Genomic DNA, 21,257 nt, shown 5'->3' on the forward strand with positions numbered 1-21,257 from the left:
AATGTAAAGAACAACCAAAATTGTTCTACAGATTCATAAATGGAAAAATAAGACAAAAAGAAACAATAGAAAAGTTAAAAGGAGAAAACGGAATGGTGGAAGACCCAAAAGTATGGCAGAACTGTTAAATAGTAAATTTCATGAGGTCTTTACTAAGGAATCCAAATTTGAAAGACCACAGGGTAATAGAGACTGTCTATATGAAAGAGATTAAAGTAACCAAGCTTGAAATAAAAAGTTGATGACGGAATTGGATGAGGAAAAGGCAATGGGACCGGATGAAGTCTCAGGCAGAATACTGAAAGAATGTAGGGAAGAACTAGCAAGTCCAATATACAACATCATAAAATGCTCAATAGAAAATGGAACAGTGCCAGTGGAGTGGAAAAGAGCTGAGGTGGTTCCCATATATAAGAGCGGAAGGAAGGAAGAACCTTTAAATTACAGGCCGGTATCACTAACTAGTGTAATATGCAAGATGTGTGAAAAGTAATAAAGAAGCAATGGATCGAGTTTCTTGAAGACAACAAAATATTATCAAATAGCCAATTTGGTTTTAGAAAAGGTCGGTCATGTATGACAAATTTATTGAGTTTCTACTCTAGAATAGTTGATAAAGTACAAGAGAGAGAGGGATGGGTTGACTGTATTTATTTAGATCTAAAAAAGGCTTTTGATAAAGTGCCACATGAAAGATTACTATGGAAGTTAGAGGAGAAGGGTGGCTTAAAAGGAAGCACATTGAGATGGATGAAGAATTACTTAACGGGGAGAGAAATAAGGACGATAGTTAAAGATATGAAGTCCAAGTGGAGAACAGTAGACAGCGGAGTGCCACAGGGGTCAGTATTGGCACCAATACTTTTCTCGTATATATAAATGACATGCCAGAGGGAGTGAACAGCTACATAAATCTGTTTATGGACGATGCGAAACTGTGCAGAGTCATTAAACAAAAGAGGATTGTGAAATACTACAGGAAGACTTAAACAAGATCTGGAAATGGAGCAAAAATGGGAGATGGAATTCAATGTGGACAAAAGCCATGTCATGGAAATGGGAAAAAGTGAAAGACGACCAGTGGGAATCTATAAGATGGGAGATGGAGTAGAACTAGAAAAAGTAAAAAGGAAAAGGACTTGGGAGTGACAATGGAAGAAAATAATCAACCGGTTAGCCATATTGATAGAATTTTCAGAGAGACGTATAATTTGCTAAGGAATATTGGAGTAGCATTTCACTATATGGACAAGGAAATGATGAAGAAATTGATAAGTACTAAAATAAGACCTAGATTGGAATATGCAGGAGTTGTGTGGACTCCCCATAAAAGAAACACATAAGAAAATTAGAGACTACAAAAATGGCTACAAGAATGGTTCCAGAATTTAAAGGGATGGCATATGAGGAGACACTAAAGGCAATGGATCTACCAACCTTGGAGCAGAGAAGAGAGAGAGGGGATCTGATACAAGTTTATAAATTGATTAACGGAATGGATGAAGTGGATAATGAGAAACTGATCCTGAGAGAAGAATATGACTTTAGAAGCACAAGATCGCATAGTAAGAAACTAAGGAAGGGACGATGTCTGAGAGATGTTAAAAATTTAGTTTCCATAAAGATGTGTTGAGACTTGGAACAGTTTGAGTGAGGAAGTGGTATCAGCAAAGAGTGTACATAGTTTTAAAGAAAAATTGGATAAGTGTAGATATGGAGACGGGACCACACGAGCATAAAGCCCAGGCCCTGTAAAACTACAACTAGGTAAATACAACTAGGTAAATACACACACATACACACACACACACACACACACACACACACACACACAAGGATTGACTGTATTTATTTGGATTTAAAAAAGACGTGTGATAAAGTGCCACATGAAAGATTACTGTGGAAGTTAGAGGAGAAGAATGGCTTAATAAAAGGAAGCACATTGAGATGGATGGAAAATTATTTGAGGGAGAGAGAAATAAGGACGGTAGTTAAAGATATGAAGTCTAAGTGCAGAGCAGTAGAAAGCGGAGTGCCAAAGGGGTCAGTATTGGCACCAATACTTTTTCTCATATATATAAACGACATGCTAGAGGGAGTGAACAGCTACATAAATCTGTTTGTGGACGATGGGAAACTGTGCAGAGTCATTAAACAAAAAGAGGATTGTGAAATACTGCAGGAAGACTTAAACAAGATCTGGAAATGGAGTAAAAAATGGGAGATAGAATTCAATGTGGACAAAAGCCATGTCATGGAAATAGGAAAGACTGAGAAAACCAGTGGGATTCTATAAAATGGGAGATGGAGTAAACCTAGAAAAAATAAAAAAGGAAAAGGACTTGGGAGTGACGATGGAAGAAAACAATCAACTGGTAAGCCATATTGATAGAATTTTCAGAGACATATAATTTGCTAAGGGATATTAGATTAGCATTTCACTACATGGACAAAGAAATTATGAAGAAAATTAATAAGTACTATAATAAGACCCAGATTGGAATATGCAGGAGTTATGTGGACCCCCCATAAAAAGAAACACATAAAGAAGTTGGAGAGACTACAAAAAAATGGCTACAAGAATGGTTCCAGAATTTGAAGGGGTGACATATGAGGAGAGACTAAAGGTTATGGATCTACCAACCCTGTAACAGAGAAGGGAGAGAGGGATAAGATACAAGTTTATAAATTGATTAACGGAATGGATCAAGTGGATAATGAGAAACTGATTCTGAGAGAAGAATATGACATTAGAAGCACAAGATCGCATAGTAAAAAAACTGAGGAAGGGAAGATGTCTGAGAGATGTTAAAAAATATAGTTTCTCGCAGAGATGTGTTGAGACTTGGAACAGTTTGAGTGAGAAAGTGGTGTCAGCAAAGAGTGTGCATAGCTTTAAAGAAAAATTGGATAAGTGTAGATATGGAGACGGGGCCACACGAGCGTAAAGCCTAGGCCCTGTAAAACTACAATTCGGTAAATACAACTAGGTAAACACACACACACACACACACACACACACACACACACACACACACACACACACACACACACACATGTACACAGATAATTGTTGATCTTATCTCTTCACTTCTTAAAGTGTGCACATTTGAACATTCTTCATCTAAACTGTTCACGTCTCAAACTCATATTTTTAATGTCTGAGAGATATTAAAAAATATAGTTTCCCGCAGAGATGTATTGAGACGTGGAACAGTTTAGATGAAGAAGTAGTGTCTGCAAAGAGTGTGCACACTTTTAAAGTAAGATTGGATAAGTGTAGATATGGAGACGGGGCCACACGAGCATAAAGCCCAGGCCCTGTAAAACTACAACTAGGTAAATACAACTAGGTAAATACACACACACACACACACACATACACGGAATGCACAAGATTCAGAGGAAATGATGAGCCAGCCAGATTGGACCAAATTTTTACAATGGGTATACAAATGAATGATAATATAAGATATAAGTGCCCATTGGGAAAGAGTGGCCATGTAATATTAGAAATGGATATAGAAGAGGGAAAGGAAGATAGAGACGATTCATACAAAGGAGACCGATTAAATTACAGAAAGGCTGATATTGAGAATCTCAAGAAATATTTTAAAAACGTAAACTGGGAGGAGATGGAAAACTCAGAGACGATGCAAGAAAAGTATAACTTATTTTTGGAAATATACAAAACAGGAGTCAGGAAATATGTCCCGAAATATAGACCTAAACAAGGAAAGAAAGATTGGTTTAATGCAAGATGTGCTAGGGCAAAGGAGAAAAGAGATGCATGGAAAAGGTGGAGCAGAAATAGAAATCCAGTAAGTAAGGAAAACTTCAAGGCAACGAGAAATGAATATGTTAAGGTGATGAAGGAAGAGGAAAAGAACTTTGAAAAGGACATTGTTGAAAAATGTAAGAAGCAACCAAAATTGTTCTATAGATTTATAAATGGAAAAATTAGGCAAAAAGAAACAATAGAAAGGTTAAAAGGAGAGAACGGGATAGTGGAAGACCCAAAAAGTATGGCAAAATTATTAAATAATAAATTCCAGGAGGTCTTTACCAAGGAATCCAAATTTGAAAGGCCACAGGGTAATAGAGAGAGAGTCTAGATGAAAGAGATTAAAGTAACCAAGCTTGAAATAAAAGAGTTAATGAAAGAACTGGATGAAGAGAAGGCAATGGGACTGGATGAAGTCTCAGGCAGAATACTGAAAGAATGTAGGGAAGAACTAGCAAGTCCTATATACATCATAAAATGCTCAATAGAAAATGGAACAGTACCAGTAGAAAGGAAAAAGAGCTGAGGTGGTTCCCATATATAAGAGCGGAAGGAAGGAAGAACCTTTAAATTACAGATCGGTATCACTAACTAGTGTAATATGCAAGATGTGTGAAAGAATAATAAAGAAATAATAAATTGAGTCCCTTGAAGACAACAAATTAATATCAAATAGCCAATTTGGTTTTAGAAAAAGACAGTCGTGTGTAACTAATTTATTGAGTTTCTATTCTAGAATAGTTGATAGAGTACAAGAGAGAGAGGCATGGATTGACTGTACTTATTTGGATCTAAAAAAGGCGTTTGACAAAGTGCCACATACAAGATTACTATGGAAGTTAGAGGAGAAGGGCGGCTTAAAAGGAAGCACATTGAGATGGATAGAAAATTATTTGAGGGGGAGAGAAATAAGGACGGTAGTTAAAGATATGAAGTCCAAGTGGAGAGCAGTAGAAAGCGGAGTGCCACAGGAGTCAGTATTGGCACCAATACTTTTCTTCATTTATATTAACGACATGCCAGGAGTGAACAGCTACTTAAATCTGTTTGCAGATGATACGAAACTGTGCAGAGTTATAAAGCAAAAGGAGGATTGTGAAATACTGCAAGAAGACCTAAATAAGATCTGGGAATGGAGTAAAAAGTGGGAAATTAAATTCAATGTGAACAAAAGCCATGTCATGGAAATGGGAAAGAGTGAAAGATGACCTGTGGGAATCTATAAGATGGGAGATGGAGTAGAACTAGAGAAAGTAATAAAGGAAAAGGACTTAGGAGTGACGATGGAAGAAAACAATATAATTTGCTAAGGAATATTGGAGTAGCATTTCACTACATGGACAAAGAAATGATGAAAAAATTGATAAGTACTATAATAAGATCCAGATTGGAATATGCAGTAGTATGGACCTCTAATAAAAGGAATCACATAAGTTGGAGAGACTACAAAAAATGGTTACAAGAATGGTTCCAGAATTTGAAGGGATGACATATGAGGAGAGACTAAAGGCTAAGGATCTGCCAACACTGGAACAAAGAAGAGAGAGGAGATCTGATACAAGTTTATAAATTGATCAACGGAATGGACCAAGTGGATAATGAAAAACTGATCCTGAGAGAAGAATATGACATTCGAAGCACAAGATCACATAGTAAAAAGCTGAGAAAAGGAAGATGTCTGAGAGATGTTAAAAAATATAGTTTCCCGCAAAGATGTATTGAGACGTGGAACAGGTTAAATGAAGAAGTAGTGTCTGCAACGAGTGTGCATACTTTTAAAGTAAGATTGGATAAGTGTAGATATGGAGACAGGGCCACACGAGCATAAAGCCCAGGCTCTGTAAAACTACAACTAGGTAAATAGATAAATACACACACAAGCACATACAAACACACATATTCACACTCTTAAGCCCTTTTATCACTTGAAGAGTAACATTCCCAACAAAAATCACTTCTCACCTTATTCTCACATTTCCTCAATAGTTTTTTCTTTCCTAGGTCATAAATCCTGAGGAGTCGGCCCACACCAATCAGCACACGGCCACTGTGGGCACAGATGGAGGTGGGAATGTCTTCCACCTCTGTGCGGTGAACCAGCTCCAGCGATGTGCAGTCTGCTGCCACCCTGTGTCATGGAGTGTGTGGGACATGGACTTAGTTAACTGCTCAAACAATGGCTAAGCTTGTGAGATAAGTGTAGTGAGGAGTTATAGACTAAGGTGAAGATTATAATAAATGAGATGGTGTAGACTATACTAGTAGACTGACCTGGTGAGGTGATGAATATATTGAGATATAGACTAAGCTGTCAAGATGAATAATGAAGTAATAAGTAACTGAAAGATTAGTGATAAGACCAACTGCAAACTCATTCAATTGGCTACATGCTTCAATAGACCTAATGACCCAAATCTTTCATTATTTTCTTTGAACAACCCCAGTCACTATTAAAACAAATACCAAAGGGCAAATGCAAGTCTTTCCTTACAAGCTCTCCATCAACACTCTTTCCCTTCCCTTGAGACCTGTACACACCTGTAGCAATATATGTAGCCACACTCAACATGCCGGGGACTCAACTGATAGTCTCGTGCTGTCCCAACCAGGAGGAACTGCTGGTCCATGTCAGGCTGGTTGGCAAATTTAACCAGGCCAATGCTGTGCAGAGAAAATCATGAGTTTATGCCAATTCTGTGCTTTAAAAAAACTTCACAATGGTATGATCCATCAATGAATACATTTTTTCCAAGCCATCCGTTTTCATTCACCTGAAGGCTGCCTCATTCTGCTCCAGGTGAATGGTGTGAAGTGTCTTGCCTTGGATGGGCTCAATCACCCTCACCAAGGATGCCCACATGCCTGGTCCAGCCTTGGCCGCACCAAACACTGCATCAGGGAGGTCCTCAGACAGCAGTGCCTCAGCCATCCTCTCAGCCACCTCAGCCTCCTCCTCTCCAGCTGCTTCTCTCAATTCCTGGAGTAGGAGAAAGAGTACTTAGCAGATGTTTTGCTAGTAAACACAACAGTACATTGTGATACAAGTCCACATATATTTCCTCCCATGCAAATAAGTGCAACAGTAAATTTAAGCTTCTGATTTACTGGTTTTAAACTGAGGAAGATTCATCTTTATACCAGGCTAACAATCCCACATTGAGTGGCCCAGACGAACCACCACACACTCACACAGACATCATTCAGACTCTTATGAAAACCCCTACTACACCCAAGGACCTTACAGTACATATACTGACAAAAATAACCACTGCAAAAATATCAATGTAGTATAAAAGACTAATACACCAAGAAACACTACTATAATGTACTGTAGACTAGTGTTCCATCCACCTCACCTCTGCCATCTGCATCTTCCTCTGTCGTTTGGTGTCCTCTGTGTAGGCATTGTGGTCTGTCTCTATGAGTAACAGGTGTCCACTCTCTGGGTGGATCACAAACTTGCGAGGTGTGTATTCTAAAGGATGAGACACCTGAGGAAGGAAACACAATATCACTGCAATGATTCACACACATGGACAAAGAAAAATATGATGACTTTAGCTCATATGTTAGGATAAGACACCCAAGAAATAAATACCACACCACTGCAATGATATGGACATAGAGAAGGAAAAATCCCATAACAGCTTCATTTATTAGTTTTATATACAAGTTCCAACTCTTAACTTCATTTCAAATCTTTCTTATTCTATTGCCATGAATGAGAAATATCACTGATGTTAATCCTCAAGTAAGAGAGAAAAAGCAAAAAGAAAAAAATCATACACATACATATAGCACAATAGTCATACCTGATTGAAGACAGCTCCCAGCTTCTCCAGAGCCAAAATTCTGAGGGTGTTAGTTGAGATAGCAACAATGCCTTCAGGACACTGCTCTGAGGAGAAGCCTGCCGCATACTCCAGACTCTCATATGACAGAGGAGTGAGATGGAAACGGTTCTGATAGTAATAGCTGAGCCACGACCGAGATGACATTGCCAGGACCTGAGGAAGAGAAAATAAAAAAAATTAAAAAAATATAAAAAGTCCACTGAAGATACCAGACCTTAAATAGTACAGTCTAAAAAGGATTTATCCAAATTCTATCTTTGAAATTTCCCTCTTAAACAGTTCAAGTCAAAGATAGAATGAAATATAGAAATATAGACTTACTCTCATTGCCTTGTATGATGATTCAAAAAGAGCTACAAATTTCTCTTAAAGCCATTCAAGTCAAAGGGATAAATGGAGCAATACAGACTTACACTCTCATTGCCCTGCATGATGATTCGGAAGAGCTTGACCGGCCGTGAGCCAAGGTATCGAGTACGGGTGTCCGACATGTCACCCGTCACGCCATCCAGGACCGTTCGAAGCAACACACCATTCTGTGCAGGGGAAGCAGTGTGTGTTTAACAGTACTGTGTAAGCATCTTACAAGAGTGTGAGTTCACCAATATACTGTTACCACCTTGAGGGAAGCTTGGTAATCCTTAATCTGAACAAAATGTACATTACCAAGAGGTAAAGAGTGTGCATTTTTTTTTCTTTTATACCATGAGGGCTTTTCACGGGAATTTCTAGGCTAAAGGGGATACTTTTTGGGGTACCTCCTATCTCAAAGCCCACCCACTAGGAAATCGTTGCCCTGAGTGAGGAAGCCCAACCTACACTCGGACCATGGACAGGATTCGAACCCATGCACTTGGAGACCCCTCGGACCCCAAAGCACGCATGGTTCCACTGTACCACGGCAGCACTAATACTGGAACTGTATAACTACATTGCTTGATATTCCACTACCTGAACATGTTTATGTACCAGAATGTCTATTCTCAAAGCAGTGACACAAACAAGGCACCACACATATATATTGTTCATGCTCTTACCTTAACTATACAAATGAAATCTCTCTCTCTCTCTCTCTCTCTCTCTCTCACCTGCAGGCCAATGTTGAGATAGAGTGATCCTAGAGTACGAGGTTCACCATCAACCGACTCCTGGCCACCCATTTCAATGATGCAAAGTGACTCAGGCAGAGCTGGCAATGCTTGCATGCCCAGCAAAGTCAAGCAGTCCTGTGGAAGAGAAAGTAACCCTTTATACTCTTAACAAGTGCACTCTACTCTGCAATATCCTGAACCTGATAAATCAAGACATGAGAGGCACAATCTCTATATTGCTTGCAGAACAACTTCACTCACATTTGGGTCCAGACTGATGATCCTAACAGTGTTGTCTGACAGTCCAACAGCCAAGAACCTTGACCGCTGCTCTCCAGCCGAGACGCGACCCACACCCATACAGATGACGTCACTTTTCATCTCCTTCCGTTCTGTATACTCATTCAACTGTCCTGTCTGAATATGGAGCAGCAAAGACATCAGATCAGATCACACACATTGACTTTTCTTCAGCCATTATAGATTTTTTGGCAAATTTCAGGTATTATATATTTTTTTGGGGGCAAATTTTTCAATAAGTATAATCTTTATTTCCTTTCTTCAGACATATTACTTTTTTAACATATGATTCTTTGAGATATACTAAACCTGACTTCTTCAAAGCAAGAATTGGGACTCAAAAAAGATCACAAGCTATTGTTCATAAATAGATATATGAATATTAAATAAAAAATAGTAGTGTGTGTGTGTGTGTGTGTGTGTGTGTGTATTTACCTAGTTGTAGTTTTACAGGGCCTTGGCTTTATGCTCGTGTGTGTATTTACCTAATTGTATTTACCTAATTGTAACATACGGGAAAAGAGCTACGCTCGTGTTGTCCCGTCTCCATATCTATTAATGTCCAGCTTTTTCTTAAAATCATGAATATTCCTTGCGTTGACCACTTCCACGTCTAAACTATTCCATGCTTCCACCCTTCTATGAGGGAAGCTATATTTTTCACATCTCTCCTATAAGTGGCCATTTTAGTTTTTTCCCATGCCCTCTCGACATTCTTTCATTCCACATACACAGATCTTCCCTATCCATTTTTCCATGCCAATCATCACTCTGTATATTGCTATCAGGTCTCCCCTTTCTCTTCTGTTTTCCAGGGTCGGAAGTTGCATTCTTTTCAGTCTGTCTTCATAAGTCAAATCTCTTAAGTCAGGCACCATTTTTGTTGCAGCCCTCTGTACTTTCTCTAGTTTCCTTATGTGTTTCTTTAAGTTCGGAGCCCACTGTATTGTTGCATATTCAAGCCTCGGTCTTATCATTGCAGTAATTATTTTCTTCATCATTTCTTCATCTAAATATCTGACGCCACTCTTATGTTCCTCAATAAGTTCAATACTTCTCCAATTATTTTGTTTATATGTCTCTCTGGCGATAGGTCATTGGTAATTGTCACCCCAAGGTCTTTTTCTTCATGACTGGTTTTATGTCTTCATTTCCTATCTTGTACATACTCCTGATTCTTCTTTCACTCTTGCCAAACTCTAATTTCTTGCATTTTGTCGTGTTGAACTCCATTTGCCATGTACAGCTCCATTTCCATATTCTGTCCAAGTCTTCCTGGAGTAGTTCGCAATCTTTGTCACATCTCACTTTTCTTAACAATTTTGCATCGTCTGCAAATAGGCTCACATAACTGGACACCCCATCCACCATGTCATTTATGTAGACCGCGAACATTACTGGTGCCAACACTGATCCCTGTGGAACTCCACTCTCCACCAAGCCCCATTCTGATGGTCTGTCCTTAATTATTGTTCTCATTTCTCTTCCTACCAAAAGTCTTCCATCCATTTTAGTAAACTGCCATGCACTCCTCCTACCATTTCAAGTTTCCAGATCAGTCTCCGGTGTGGTACCTTATCAAAGGCCTTTTTTAAATCCAGATATATTCCATCAGCCCAACCATCTCTTTCCTGTATTACATCTATCACCCTCGAATAGTAACATATCAGGTTTGTCGTGCATGAACGCCCTTTTCTAAAACCAAATTGACACTCACAAAGTATGTCATTTTCTCCAAGAAGTCTGTCCATCTATTCTTCACCACCCTCTCACACATCTTAGCTACCACACTTGTAAGTGACACTGGTCTATAGTTCAATGGGTCTCTCTTGTTACCTGATTTATAGATTGGGACAATGTTAGCTCTTTTCCAGTCTTGGGGCACTACACCTTCCCTTAATGAGGCATCAATTACTTCACAAACTTTTTCTGCCAGTTGCTCCTGCATTCTCTTAAAATCCATCCTGATACCCCATCAGGTCCCACAGCTTTTCTCACTTCTAAACTCCCCATCATATTCTTGATCTCCTCCACAGTTACTTGAAACTCCTTCATAATCCCTTTCTGTTCCATTACCAGTGGTTTGTCAAAAGCAGTCTCCTTTGTGAATACCTTCCGAAAGCATCCATTCATAGCCTCTGCCATTTCCTGGGATCTTCACTGCATACTCCATTTACTTCTAAACTTTCAATACTTTCTCTATTTTTGATGTTGTTGTTCACATGTCTGTAAAAAGCCTTGGTTGGTCTTTACATTTATCAATTATATCCTTTTCTTGTTTCTTTCTTTCTTCTCTTCTAATCAACACATATTCATTTCTTGCTCTTTTGTAACTTTCCACTGCTTAATCCGTCTTTTCCTTCTCCACCTCTTCCATGCATCCTCTTTTCTTGTTCTAGCCTTTTCACATCTATCGTTAAACCAGTCCTGCTTTCCAACTTCTCTATGTTGTCTTATTGGTACAAATTTTTCTCACCTTCTTTGTATATTTTTATAAATTCCTTCCACTTTTCATTTGCTCCTTAACACTCTTGAATTTCATCCAATTTGTCTCTTGAAAGAATTTCTTTAGGTTTCCAAAATCTGTCTTGGCATAATTCCATCTTCCCACTTTATATTCTTCATTTCTTCTAGATTTCTCTTCATCTATCACCTTGAACTCCAAAACTGCATGATCACTCTTTGCTAAAGGGCACTCCACCCTCATCTCCTCAATGACCATTGGCTCTGTACTAAAGACCAAGTCCAGTCTTGACGATGCTCCCTCTCCTCCAAACCTAGTATCTTCTTTGACCCACTGAGTTAACACATTTTCCATTGCCAGTGTCAATAGTGTATTTCCCCATGTTGTCTCTGATCCTTCCATTGACCAGTCCTCCCAACACACCTCTTTACAATTGTGTGTGTGTGTGTGTGTGTGTGTGTGTGTGTGTGTGTGTGTGTGTGTGTGTGTGTGTGTGTTAATCAGTTTCCATATCAAAGGTACAAAATCACAATATAATAGATGTAATGAATCATGAATAAAGTATATAAAAACAAACTGGATTAAGATAAAAAAAAAAAAAAAAAAGCAGAACACTGCTATCCTGTGTTGGATTACTGACATGTCATACAGACAGACAGAGATCTGCACTTACCGGGTCCATTTCAAAGTACACAATCTCTCCTCCAGTGAGTGCAATGACTACTTGCCGTTGATTGAGGGCACAGCGAACGATGGTCTTCTTGCCGGGAGCCTTCCACTCATTCACTCGACGGTCGGCTCGGATATGCCTGATGCCATCCGGGTAAACCTTTGACACACACACAGACACAAATCATTACCATCTTACCACAATGGGCAATGTAACCTGTTAACTTTCACTTCTATTACAATATTATGGTAAATGTTATGCCTGTTAGGTAAATTTGACTGGATTTCATGATTCATGCTTCACTTTTTTTGCATTGACTCCTTTTTTTGGTAAGAGATACAAGAGCATGGCCAAGATTCATAAGAGCATTAAAAAAAACCCTAACTGGCAAATCACTGCATGAGAATTAAGGAAGTCAGAGTCCATTTCTGCATTCTACAACTGTTCCAGCAATTACAGCACAGGTACAGCCCAAGCCCTCTCCACTGAAGCTGTTGGCCTCTCTCTGCCTCTAAAGCACTGGTACCTACCTGCACCAGAGCATCATCACCCAGCTGGGAACAAGCCAATGTGGGCGTGGTACCCAGAAAGCCTGAGTCCGTCACTTCCTCTACCGTCTCTCCGATGCTCAGCACAAGAGTGGCATTGACGAAAGACACCATGATGTAAGAGTCAAAGCGATCTGGTGATGGCGAGACATAGGGAAGATGTGTGAGTGAAGGATACATTGCTTCTATGAGAGAATATGGTGAAGTGTGGCGCTTTAGGGCAGAATAAAATTCAAAGTGGTGATTTATTACTGTTATGATTACTTTGTACTCCCAAAGATATTAAATAAATGTTCACTAATCACTTGTCAGTTTAAAAAAAATTAATCTTTTCTCTGCATCTCTCACTTCCTTTTGTATGTCTAATCCTCCCTTGCACTCTAGTCTTCCCCTCTGTTTCTCCACCTTCTCCTTCTCTTCTTCCTTCTCCTGTTCCAATTTATCCTCACTTCTTGTTTGTCTAACCCTTCTTCACACTTCGGTCTCCTGCTGTGTCCTTCCTTACTATCATGTTCTAGAATCTAACTCATCAAAGCTTTCTCACACTTCTCTTATCCTTCTCTCACACTTTGGTCTTTCTCCTCCTGCTCCAACTCACCTTCACTCCTCTTCCTCACAGTCCACACAGCAGTGGGGTTGCCGGGCAGTTCAGACACAGCCATCTCGCTAACCTCCAGTCCGTGACGCAGCACTCGTAGGGAAGACCTCGGCCCACGACCACAGGCAGTGTACAGCTGTGGTGTGTCCTCATTGGCTGGGGAAACAGGCAGAATGTTCAGTCAAGCTAAGAGAAAAATAGATGGCTGGCCTCTTTTAGCTTCTCTCTTTTCTTAAGTTCTTGTGTTCTTATGTGCTGCCTACCAATATATCTCACTATTTCCTCCAACCATGCCATGATTTTGCCTCTCTCTCTCTCTCTCTCTCTCTCTCTCTCTCTCTCTCTCTCTCTCTCATTTACTGGAGGGTCACATCATCCATCTCCTCTCCAGTTCAAGTCCTGCTCACCCAAGTCAGCAATCTGGCAGGCCATGATGGGAGACAGTGAGTCCAGCTCATCCACCAACACCAGGTTCTGCAGTGGACGGGGAGCATAGAAGAAAGTGTCACCCTCCTCCAAGGGCATTGCTGATGAGAATTCCGGTTCATCATCGTCATCTCCCAAGTGTGCAATCTGTGCATGCAGGAAAGTTGCTCTGTTATCAGAGATTTTTCTTTTATCTTTTCCACGGAAGAGGGACAAAATAAATAAATGAAAATATTTAAAGGTATACATTGCACACACACACACACACACACCTGGTATAGATAATGGTTGGCAAACTCTGAGGCAACAAAGAGAAAGCCTGTCTTGAGCACACACATAGCAGTGGCCGGTGGAACAGTGTCAAAGTACTTCAGCTTGATCTCAGTCACCACATCTTCATCTGTCTCTAAGGTGATCTGTGCAGGATAAACACACACAGGTTAAATCCACACCAACTGACAAGACAAGATGAAATGCAGAGACACAAAACAAACTCAAGTATATATAAATGGTCTGAAATCATAATTATCAAGCTAGGATTTTTTGTATACTTTGCAGTAAAAATTTGAGTGCTTCAACTTCATCATATTTAGTGCACTTAGCTGATCCTGCACCAGTTATGAAAAGCACACAACACTTAATTATAGCTTTGCACCATTTGTGATAAAGTTTTAAGAATAGCTAAGTGTAATGAATTCAATAGAGGTAGCAATATTTCTTTACAACAAAGATGACAGTGGAGGAAAACTACTGACCTTAAAGATATCACCCTGTTCTGTCTGGGCGAGGAAGAAGAACATGGAGCGAGTCTTGTGTGTGGCGGCACAGATGAAGATCATTCCTCTCTCAGGATCATCCAAGTCATTCTGGAAATTTACACAAAGTTTCAGGAAGATTCATGGAAACTGTAAGTGAAAAGTTAAACGAGCTTTATCTATCATACAATCTGAAAAGTGATCCTTGAAATACCACTATGAGAGATCTGATTCAGTTCTCAAAGTATCTCACATAGAATGAAACTCACAAGATGAAGTACATCAATACATAAAACAATAACATTAGAGCAATTTATTTCACTGCTTATAACATTGCTACGAAACAGCTCAGTCTTTATTCTCAAGTGACTTCAGGCAGACCAAAACTCAGAGATGAAATAAATCAATGAACAAAACAATGAAATGAGCCACCCACCCTGCGTCTGGGGATGGGGCAGCGAATGTCAGGCTGGTCACCAAGATTTTTGTAGGTGATGTAATTCTCTGAGCAGACCAAGACACCGGAGGGACCATCGTTGCCACCTGGAATCAAGGAAAGTGTCACAACAACTCTTCAAGATGTTTAAAAGCAATACCACATTGCTTTAACCTCTTCAGTACTGGAATGCACTTTTATACTAGGTTTTGGGTATGATTAGGCAATCTTATTTACATTAGGAAGGGTCTATGGAGGTTAGAAAATTAATGGCTAGTCTTCACTTTTTTTTAAACACTACATAAGTTTCTGAAGCTGTATAAGATCACCAAATAGGAACCAGAAAGAATATGAAAATGCGCCATTGTACTGGAAGGAGTAAGATCCCCCAGTGTGACTATTGTGGTTATCTCTCATGTCAAGAGAAGATAGTGTGAAAGGTAACAAGCCTACATTATCTAGATCCTCCAGGAAAATTGTAGTTAAAATCTGAATGCGTTATCTTCATCGGAAATCATCTCAGTTAGCGAGCGCACACACACACACACACACACACACACACACACCTGGTACAGATATAAGGAAGTTGGCATGTTCCTCCAATGGTTCATGATACTTCCTGACCACATGGTTGAGTCCGAGGTCCAGCTCATAGAAAGTTAAAGTCTGTTGAGTGCGATGGACGGCTTCTCCTGTTGGGTCTGTGTCAGCTTCCTATTGAAGAGAAAGCAGAATTGCCAATCAATCATTACACAATTTTACTGATGGTCTTGGCATTATAGCTGATGCAGGATAGAATCACTTTTATTAAGAAGGGACAGAAGTGAACCAGTGTGTGCTGTGAGGCCTTGCTGTAGTAGCAGGATTTGATTCTCTGAGATATACTAAACAAATCTGTAGTCACTTATTTTTCATTTAGGCATTATAGAATTTTTGGTCAATTTTCTAAATTGTCACAATTTTCAAATATGGTAAACTGTAACAAGTTTTCCATGCCTTCATTACAAACTTTTCCTTTTAACATTTGATTGACTGAGATATACTAAACAAATCTGGTCATTTATTTTTCATTTATGCCTAATAAAATTTTTGGCAAATTTATGAAGAGGCATGAGTAAATCATTTATCATACATCAAGCAAACAATCAAATAGAAGTTCTACAACAGTCCCCTAAGTCAGTCCTATTCTCTACTTCCAGCCTTCCCTGCACATCAAGTAAGCACTCCCTCTTCCAATATCTCACCTCATAGTCAATCTCCAAGCAGGCAAAGAGAGGGTTTTCAAAGCCCACATCCACTCCAACCATGTGATATACAAGTGTGTTGGACTTGTGGGCCTCTAGAGGAGACGAGATAGTGAGTCTGGCAGCTGCATCACGATTCAGGATGTACACTAGCTTCTGCTTCTCTACAGCCCCTGTGAGATGTGGACACTATATTGTAACAAACATCACCAAGTTACTCTACTATCAAAGGAAGGTAGATTTAGTTCCAGATATGTTTTGATATTTTCTATGTATTCTTAAAAGACACAAACACTTAAAAAGGTTCAGTGTTCTTGAGTTTACCATTGAAAGGCATGAGAGAAATAAGAAGCTTTTTGCACCAGCAAGAATGACATCATTGAAAAAGACAACACAATGCACAGAGAACCCTGAACTGTGGCCAGGTAAAAATGTCTCACCAATCATAACAGCACGGCCCTTGGGATCAATGGCAAGATACTGGCCAGGCACGATGCGACGACACCCACTCTTGCCAAACGTCTCCATATGGATGCGCTCAAACTGGTTCTTGGACTGATTATATTCAAGGATTGTAATTCTGCCCGAGTCTGAACCAACAACTACATAATCTGAGCAGGAAGAAGCCATGACAAAGATTTAAAATTAGTGGTTTTCTATGATTACTAGAGGAATATCAAGAATAGAGAAGGGGCATGACAATCAAAGTTTTATTTGTGAGAATGCTGCAGAAATTAGAATAATGAGACAAATGATAAGTATGAAGAATTAGGGATAATTTTTTTTATTTTGGAGAATGCTGGAGGAGTGAGAAGAACGAGATAAAAAAAATAATATGAAGACATGGAGATGTAAACTTTATTTTTAGAAACACTGCAGGAATAAAGTTAAAAAAATGGGAGAAGCGGTCTCTTACATAGGACAGCCATCGTACATAACCATTCAATTCTTCTGTGTATCTAAAAAGTGGACAATGATACCATGAAAATAAGAGCAAAACAATAAGAAGCAAACTTTCTTACCTTTGTTGCCTCCGGTGAGCCTGAAGGCCATAAGGGAGCGTATGACTCCAAATATGTCCGTGGTAAGGATGGTATGGACCTGCCAGCAGAGTAAATATTGGTATACAAACTGAGGGTCTACATATACATTTACTATGTAGCTGTCACAATCACTACCTAGTACTGCTGTCTTGTACTAGAACACATTTTTATCTTGAAATTTGTGAATGATTAGACCATTTTATTGACATTAGGAAGAGTCTATGAAGATCAGAAGATTAATGGGCAAAGTCTTCATTATTTTAATCCCCCACATGTTTCTGAAGCTGTACAAAGTCACAAAATAGTAAGCAGAATGACTATGGAAATGCATCATGGTACTCAAGGGGTTAAGTCTTGAATTGTGCTCACCTTGTCTCTGTCACAATAACACTATCTCTAATAGTAGTACACTGCCTTGTCTACATCGATATCTATGACACAAGCTTGTTCCCTTCATTTCATATAACTTTGTGCATCTTGTGTGTTAGAATAATACTCTCTCTACTGCTAGCACTTTGTCTCATCTGCATTGACATGTACGACACTTTGTTTCTTTAAATTTATAAGGATATGCACAGGTTTTCAATCTACACTTTGTCTTATTTTCTCAATCTTTTCATAAAATAACAGAATAAGATATATTTCTCCTGCTGCACTCTCAAGATACCACATAACCTCAATGTTGCTTCTAAACATTACCAACAATCCATCATATAAGCATCCTTTCAAAACAGTTAACAGCCTGAGAGAGAAAAAAATAAATAAGTAAATAATTTTACATATATATATATATATATATATATATATATATATATATATATATATATATATATATATATATATATATAACAAACACTGCCACATCAATCCATCATAATCATACTTTCCCATGAGAACAGTGAATAACCCGAGATGAACACGCAATGAATCGCAGTAACTACAAATAAGATTCCGCCACACTACCTTGCCAGTGTTGGGGTCCGGGCGCAACAGTTCCAGTGAGCGGCCACGGGACACCACCAGCTCCTGTGTCCTGGCACCAGAGAAGTTGCCGTGGACAGCATGAGTGATCCCCGAGGCACGCTGCAGGGTCAGGTTGTAGAGGTACATTGTGACGGCAAAGTTTGGCACTCCTCAATACCAGTGTATCTGTAAGTGAGAAAATATGTATAGCAAGCCATGTTGTATAGGTAAGCCAGTTCTAAGGAAAGTCTATAGTGGAACCAGCATTGTCTTAATAGAGATGTCCCAACAGCTCTCCTTAATTCCTGGCTCCCCCTTCACAGCTCTTTCATGCAGCTGATTTGTCAACACAAGCACACACACTCGTATTCTCTTATTTGTTATCATATTTTCACTTCCCATATTCGTTAGCATTCTTATCAGCATTTCCCCCTATTCCCTTATTGATCATCCTCTTCCCCTATTTGGTATCCATTTTCTATCTGGTTTTATTACCATTTATCTTATTCCCTTATTCATTACCATATTCTCATCCCAATGTCATACTATTCTCTTGTTTGCTATCATTCTCATTACCATTTCCTCCTTTTTCCTTATTTGTTATCTATTTTTCTTCCTATCTGTTTTATCATTTCTTCCTATTCCATTATCATATTTTCAATCTAATTTCCTCCTATTCCTCTATTCATTATCCAATTTTTCTTTCAATTTCGTTTTATTCTCATTTCCTCCATTTATGATCTATTTCTTTTCTATTTCCTGTTTTATTTAAATTTTCTCCATTTATTATCCATTTTTCTTTCTATCTCCTGTTTTGATCTTATTCCCTTCATTAATATCTTTTCTCTCTTTCCTTATTTACCAAAATGCGTGGCTTCATATAATAAAACATCAAATCAGTTACATGAAAGAGCTGTGAAGGAGAAGGAGGAGCCGGGAAACGAAGAGAGCTGAAAGGACGTGAATATTAGGACATTGCCGAGACACTAACCTAACATTACCTAATCTAGCCCGATAGCTCAATTCTCTAGAATTCCCGGGCAGACGAGGATGCAACCACGCAGGGCAGTACACATACTCCCTGTTTCCTTTACTATTTTCACCAACACAAAACAGGATTGGAAACTACTCAAAACACAAACACCGTCTTAAAATGCAGAATTGTCAAAAACTGTCCGCCGGGATCTAAATTTGAAGGCTCGACACAACATAACACAGCCAGCACTTCATACACGCGCACTGTTCATGCTATTTATCACTTAGGTACACACCAGCATCCCCTCCCCAATACTCACCGTCAGCAGGAGCCAGGGGAGGCGGGCCAGCAAAGTTTAGAGAGCCATGGGACACACGAGGCACTGTAAACAACACCCACGCGCCGCTGAGCCGAATAAAGCCGATGCCGTTGCCCGTACGTACACTTCACGATCACCCCCGCCACCATCTCGGCCAGGCGCACCTCACCCCGCGCCACTCAATGCTATCATACACTCTTATCTATTGGTGGGTGGGTGGTGTAAAGAAACTCAGGGAGAGCAGGAGCACTTTATTTCTCTAACGTTTCGTCCATAGGGCTTCTTCCGAGAGAATCTGTTCTACATTATTACTCTTATATATACTCTATACATTCACCAATCTGTTCTACATTATTACTCTTATATATACTCTATACATTCACCAATCTGTTCTACATTATTACTTTTATATATACTCTATACTTCCACATAAAATGCAAAATAAAAATCTCTCTCTCTCTCTCTCTCTCTCTTTGATATACGAGTATTTTTGACAATATACCAGAATGAATTAATAATAAAGGAATATGTTTTTTTTTTCATACACTATAGTATATAGACTATATGGCACAGGAGGTTGGCGTAGATAAAGTTGTAGAGGGAAACATTGGTGGGATAATGCAGTGTCTTTTAAAACTAAGTAGAGTGCAGGATACACATATTGGGGAATCATTGGAGAGTAAAAGTTTTTTTGGAAAAGGCTTGCTGTCAATAAGGGCAAACAGTTAATTATTTAGGGCTTATATCCTGCACACTCCTCTTTTACTAGGTGTTTGTATGTACACCTTGTTTTGTTTTTTGTTTTTCCATTTTATTTATTTTTTTCCAAACTCTACCAAGCTGTTATCCCTTGGGCAGTAAGGGAAAAAATAAAATATACCTCTGTGAGAGTGAGCTGGAAAATAGATGGCCTTACAAACTACGGTATTATTGGTCTCTCCAAAGAAGTCTGAATGAAAGAAAAACATAAAAAAAAAAAAAAACCTGGGCTCTGATTTTTAAGGTAATTACCTCAGATTAGCGTAATCTCACCACTTTTAAGATAATTTTGAGGTAATGCTATTTTTAAGGTAATCCAGAGGTAATTCAGGTATTATTCTTATTATTATTAGCATTATTAATTATTATTATTATTATTATTATTATTATTATTATTATTATTATTATTAACAGTAATAACACTCAACATTACATTTAATCCTTTATTTTTATTATTATCACTAGTATTACAAACACAACAAAAAAGCAACAATTATTTGGCCACTCAGTAACACTAAAAATAATAATAATAATAATAATAATAATAATAATAATAATAATAATAATAATAATAATAATAATAACAATAATAATAATAAGTTAATTCTAAATCTGAATTCTTGAGTTTTCTTTTACAATTTCAAAACATTTAAAACCTTTACTAATTCATTCTTATCCAATTATGATACTTAGAGAGAGAGAGAGAGAGAGAGAGAGAGAGAGAGAGAGAGAGAGAGAGAGAGAGAGAGAGAGAGAGAGAGAGAGAGAGAGAGAAATTCACTCAATCTATCCTTTCCTTTATTTTTTAAGAGAAAAAAAAGAGAAAGATAACAACTCTATCTGTAAGCATCCCCACCTCACACATATACACACACACACACCTTAATGCAGGCAGTGTTTTCATTGGCCTTATGGAAGATGTGGTCCAGGGTTGCCTCCCACTGTGCCAGGAGGTGGTCCCGGTGAGCAGCGGACTGGAGGAATGCGATTCCCAGCTGGTCCAGACAGGACTGAGCCACCTGCACCT

General features: G+C 38.8%; 1 protein-coding gene across 2 annotated transcripts in view; it reads right to left on the bottom strand.

Annotated features, from left to right (window-relative positions):
• The window catches only part of LOC123510613 (splicing factor 3B subunit 3-like), a 33,659-nt gene extending 14,030 nt beyond the window's left edge, over positions 1 to 19,629 (bottom strand). For both annotated transcript variants that reach the window (XR_006676557.1, XM_045265896.1), the window contains exons 1-21: positions 19,472 to 19,629; positions 18,177 to 18,362; positions 17,193 to 17,271; positions 16,611 to 16,781; positions 16,171 to 16,343; positions 15,493 to 15,640; positions 14,927 to 15,033; positions 14,491 to 14,601; positions 14,008 to 14,151; positions 13,717 to 13,882; positions 13,310 to 13,465; positions 12,694 to 12,845; positions 12,167 to 12,322; positions 8,991 to 9,146; positions 8,727 to 8,864; positions 8,052 to 8,174; positions 7,597 to 7,791; positions 7,141 to 7,275; positions 6,556 to 6,761; positions 6,323 to 6,445; positions 5,747 to 5,912 (exon numbers count right to left, since the gene is read on the bottom strand). Coding sequence is in view for 1 of the 2 variants with exons in the window: in XM_045265896.1 (XP_045121831.1) it covers positions 5,747 to 5,912; positions 6,323 to 6,445; positions 6,556 to 6,761; positions 7,141 to 7,275; positions 7,597 to 7,791; positions 8,052 to 8,174; positions 8,727 to 8,864; positions 8,991 to 9,146; positions 12,167 to 12,322; positions 12,694 to 12,845; positions 13,310 to 13,465; positions 13,717 to 13,882; positions 14,008 to 14,151; positions 14,491 to 14,601; positions 14,927 to 15,033; positions 15,493 to 15,640; positions 16,171 to 16,343; positions 16,611 to 16,781; positions 17,193 to 17,271; positions 18,177 to 18,323 (2,952 nt within the window). In the remaining variant the exon portion in view is untranslated. The remainder of the gene's footprint in view (positions 1 to 5,746; positions 5,913 to 6,322; positions 6,446 to 6,555; positions 6,762 to 7,140; positions 7,276 to 7,596; positions 7,792 to 8,051; positions 8,175 to 8,726; positions 8,865 to 8,990; positions 9,147 to 12,166; positions 12,323 to 12,693; positions 12,846 to 13,309; positions 13,466 to 13,716; positions 13,883 to 14,007; positions 14,152 to 14,490; positions 14,602 to 14,926; positions 15,034 to 15,492; positions 15,641 to 16,170; positions 16,344 to 16,610; positions 16,782 to 17,192; positions 17,272 to 18,176; positions 18,363 to 19,471) is intronic.
• Positions 19,630 to 21,257: the final 1,628 nt, after the last annotated feature.

The sequence above is a fragment of the Portunus trituberculatus genome, chromosome 29 (assembly GCF_017591435.1).
Source record: "Portunus trituberculatus isolate SZX2019 chromosome 29, ASM1759143v1, whole genome shotgun sequence".
NCBI lineage: Eukaryota > Metazoa > Arthropoda > Malacostraca > Decapoda > Portunidae > Portunus > Portunus trituberculatus.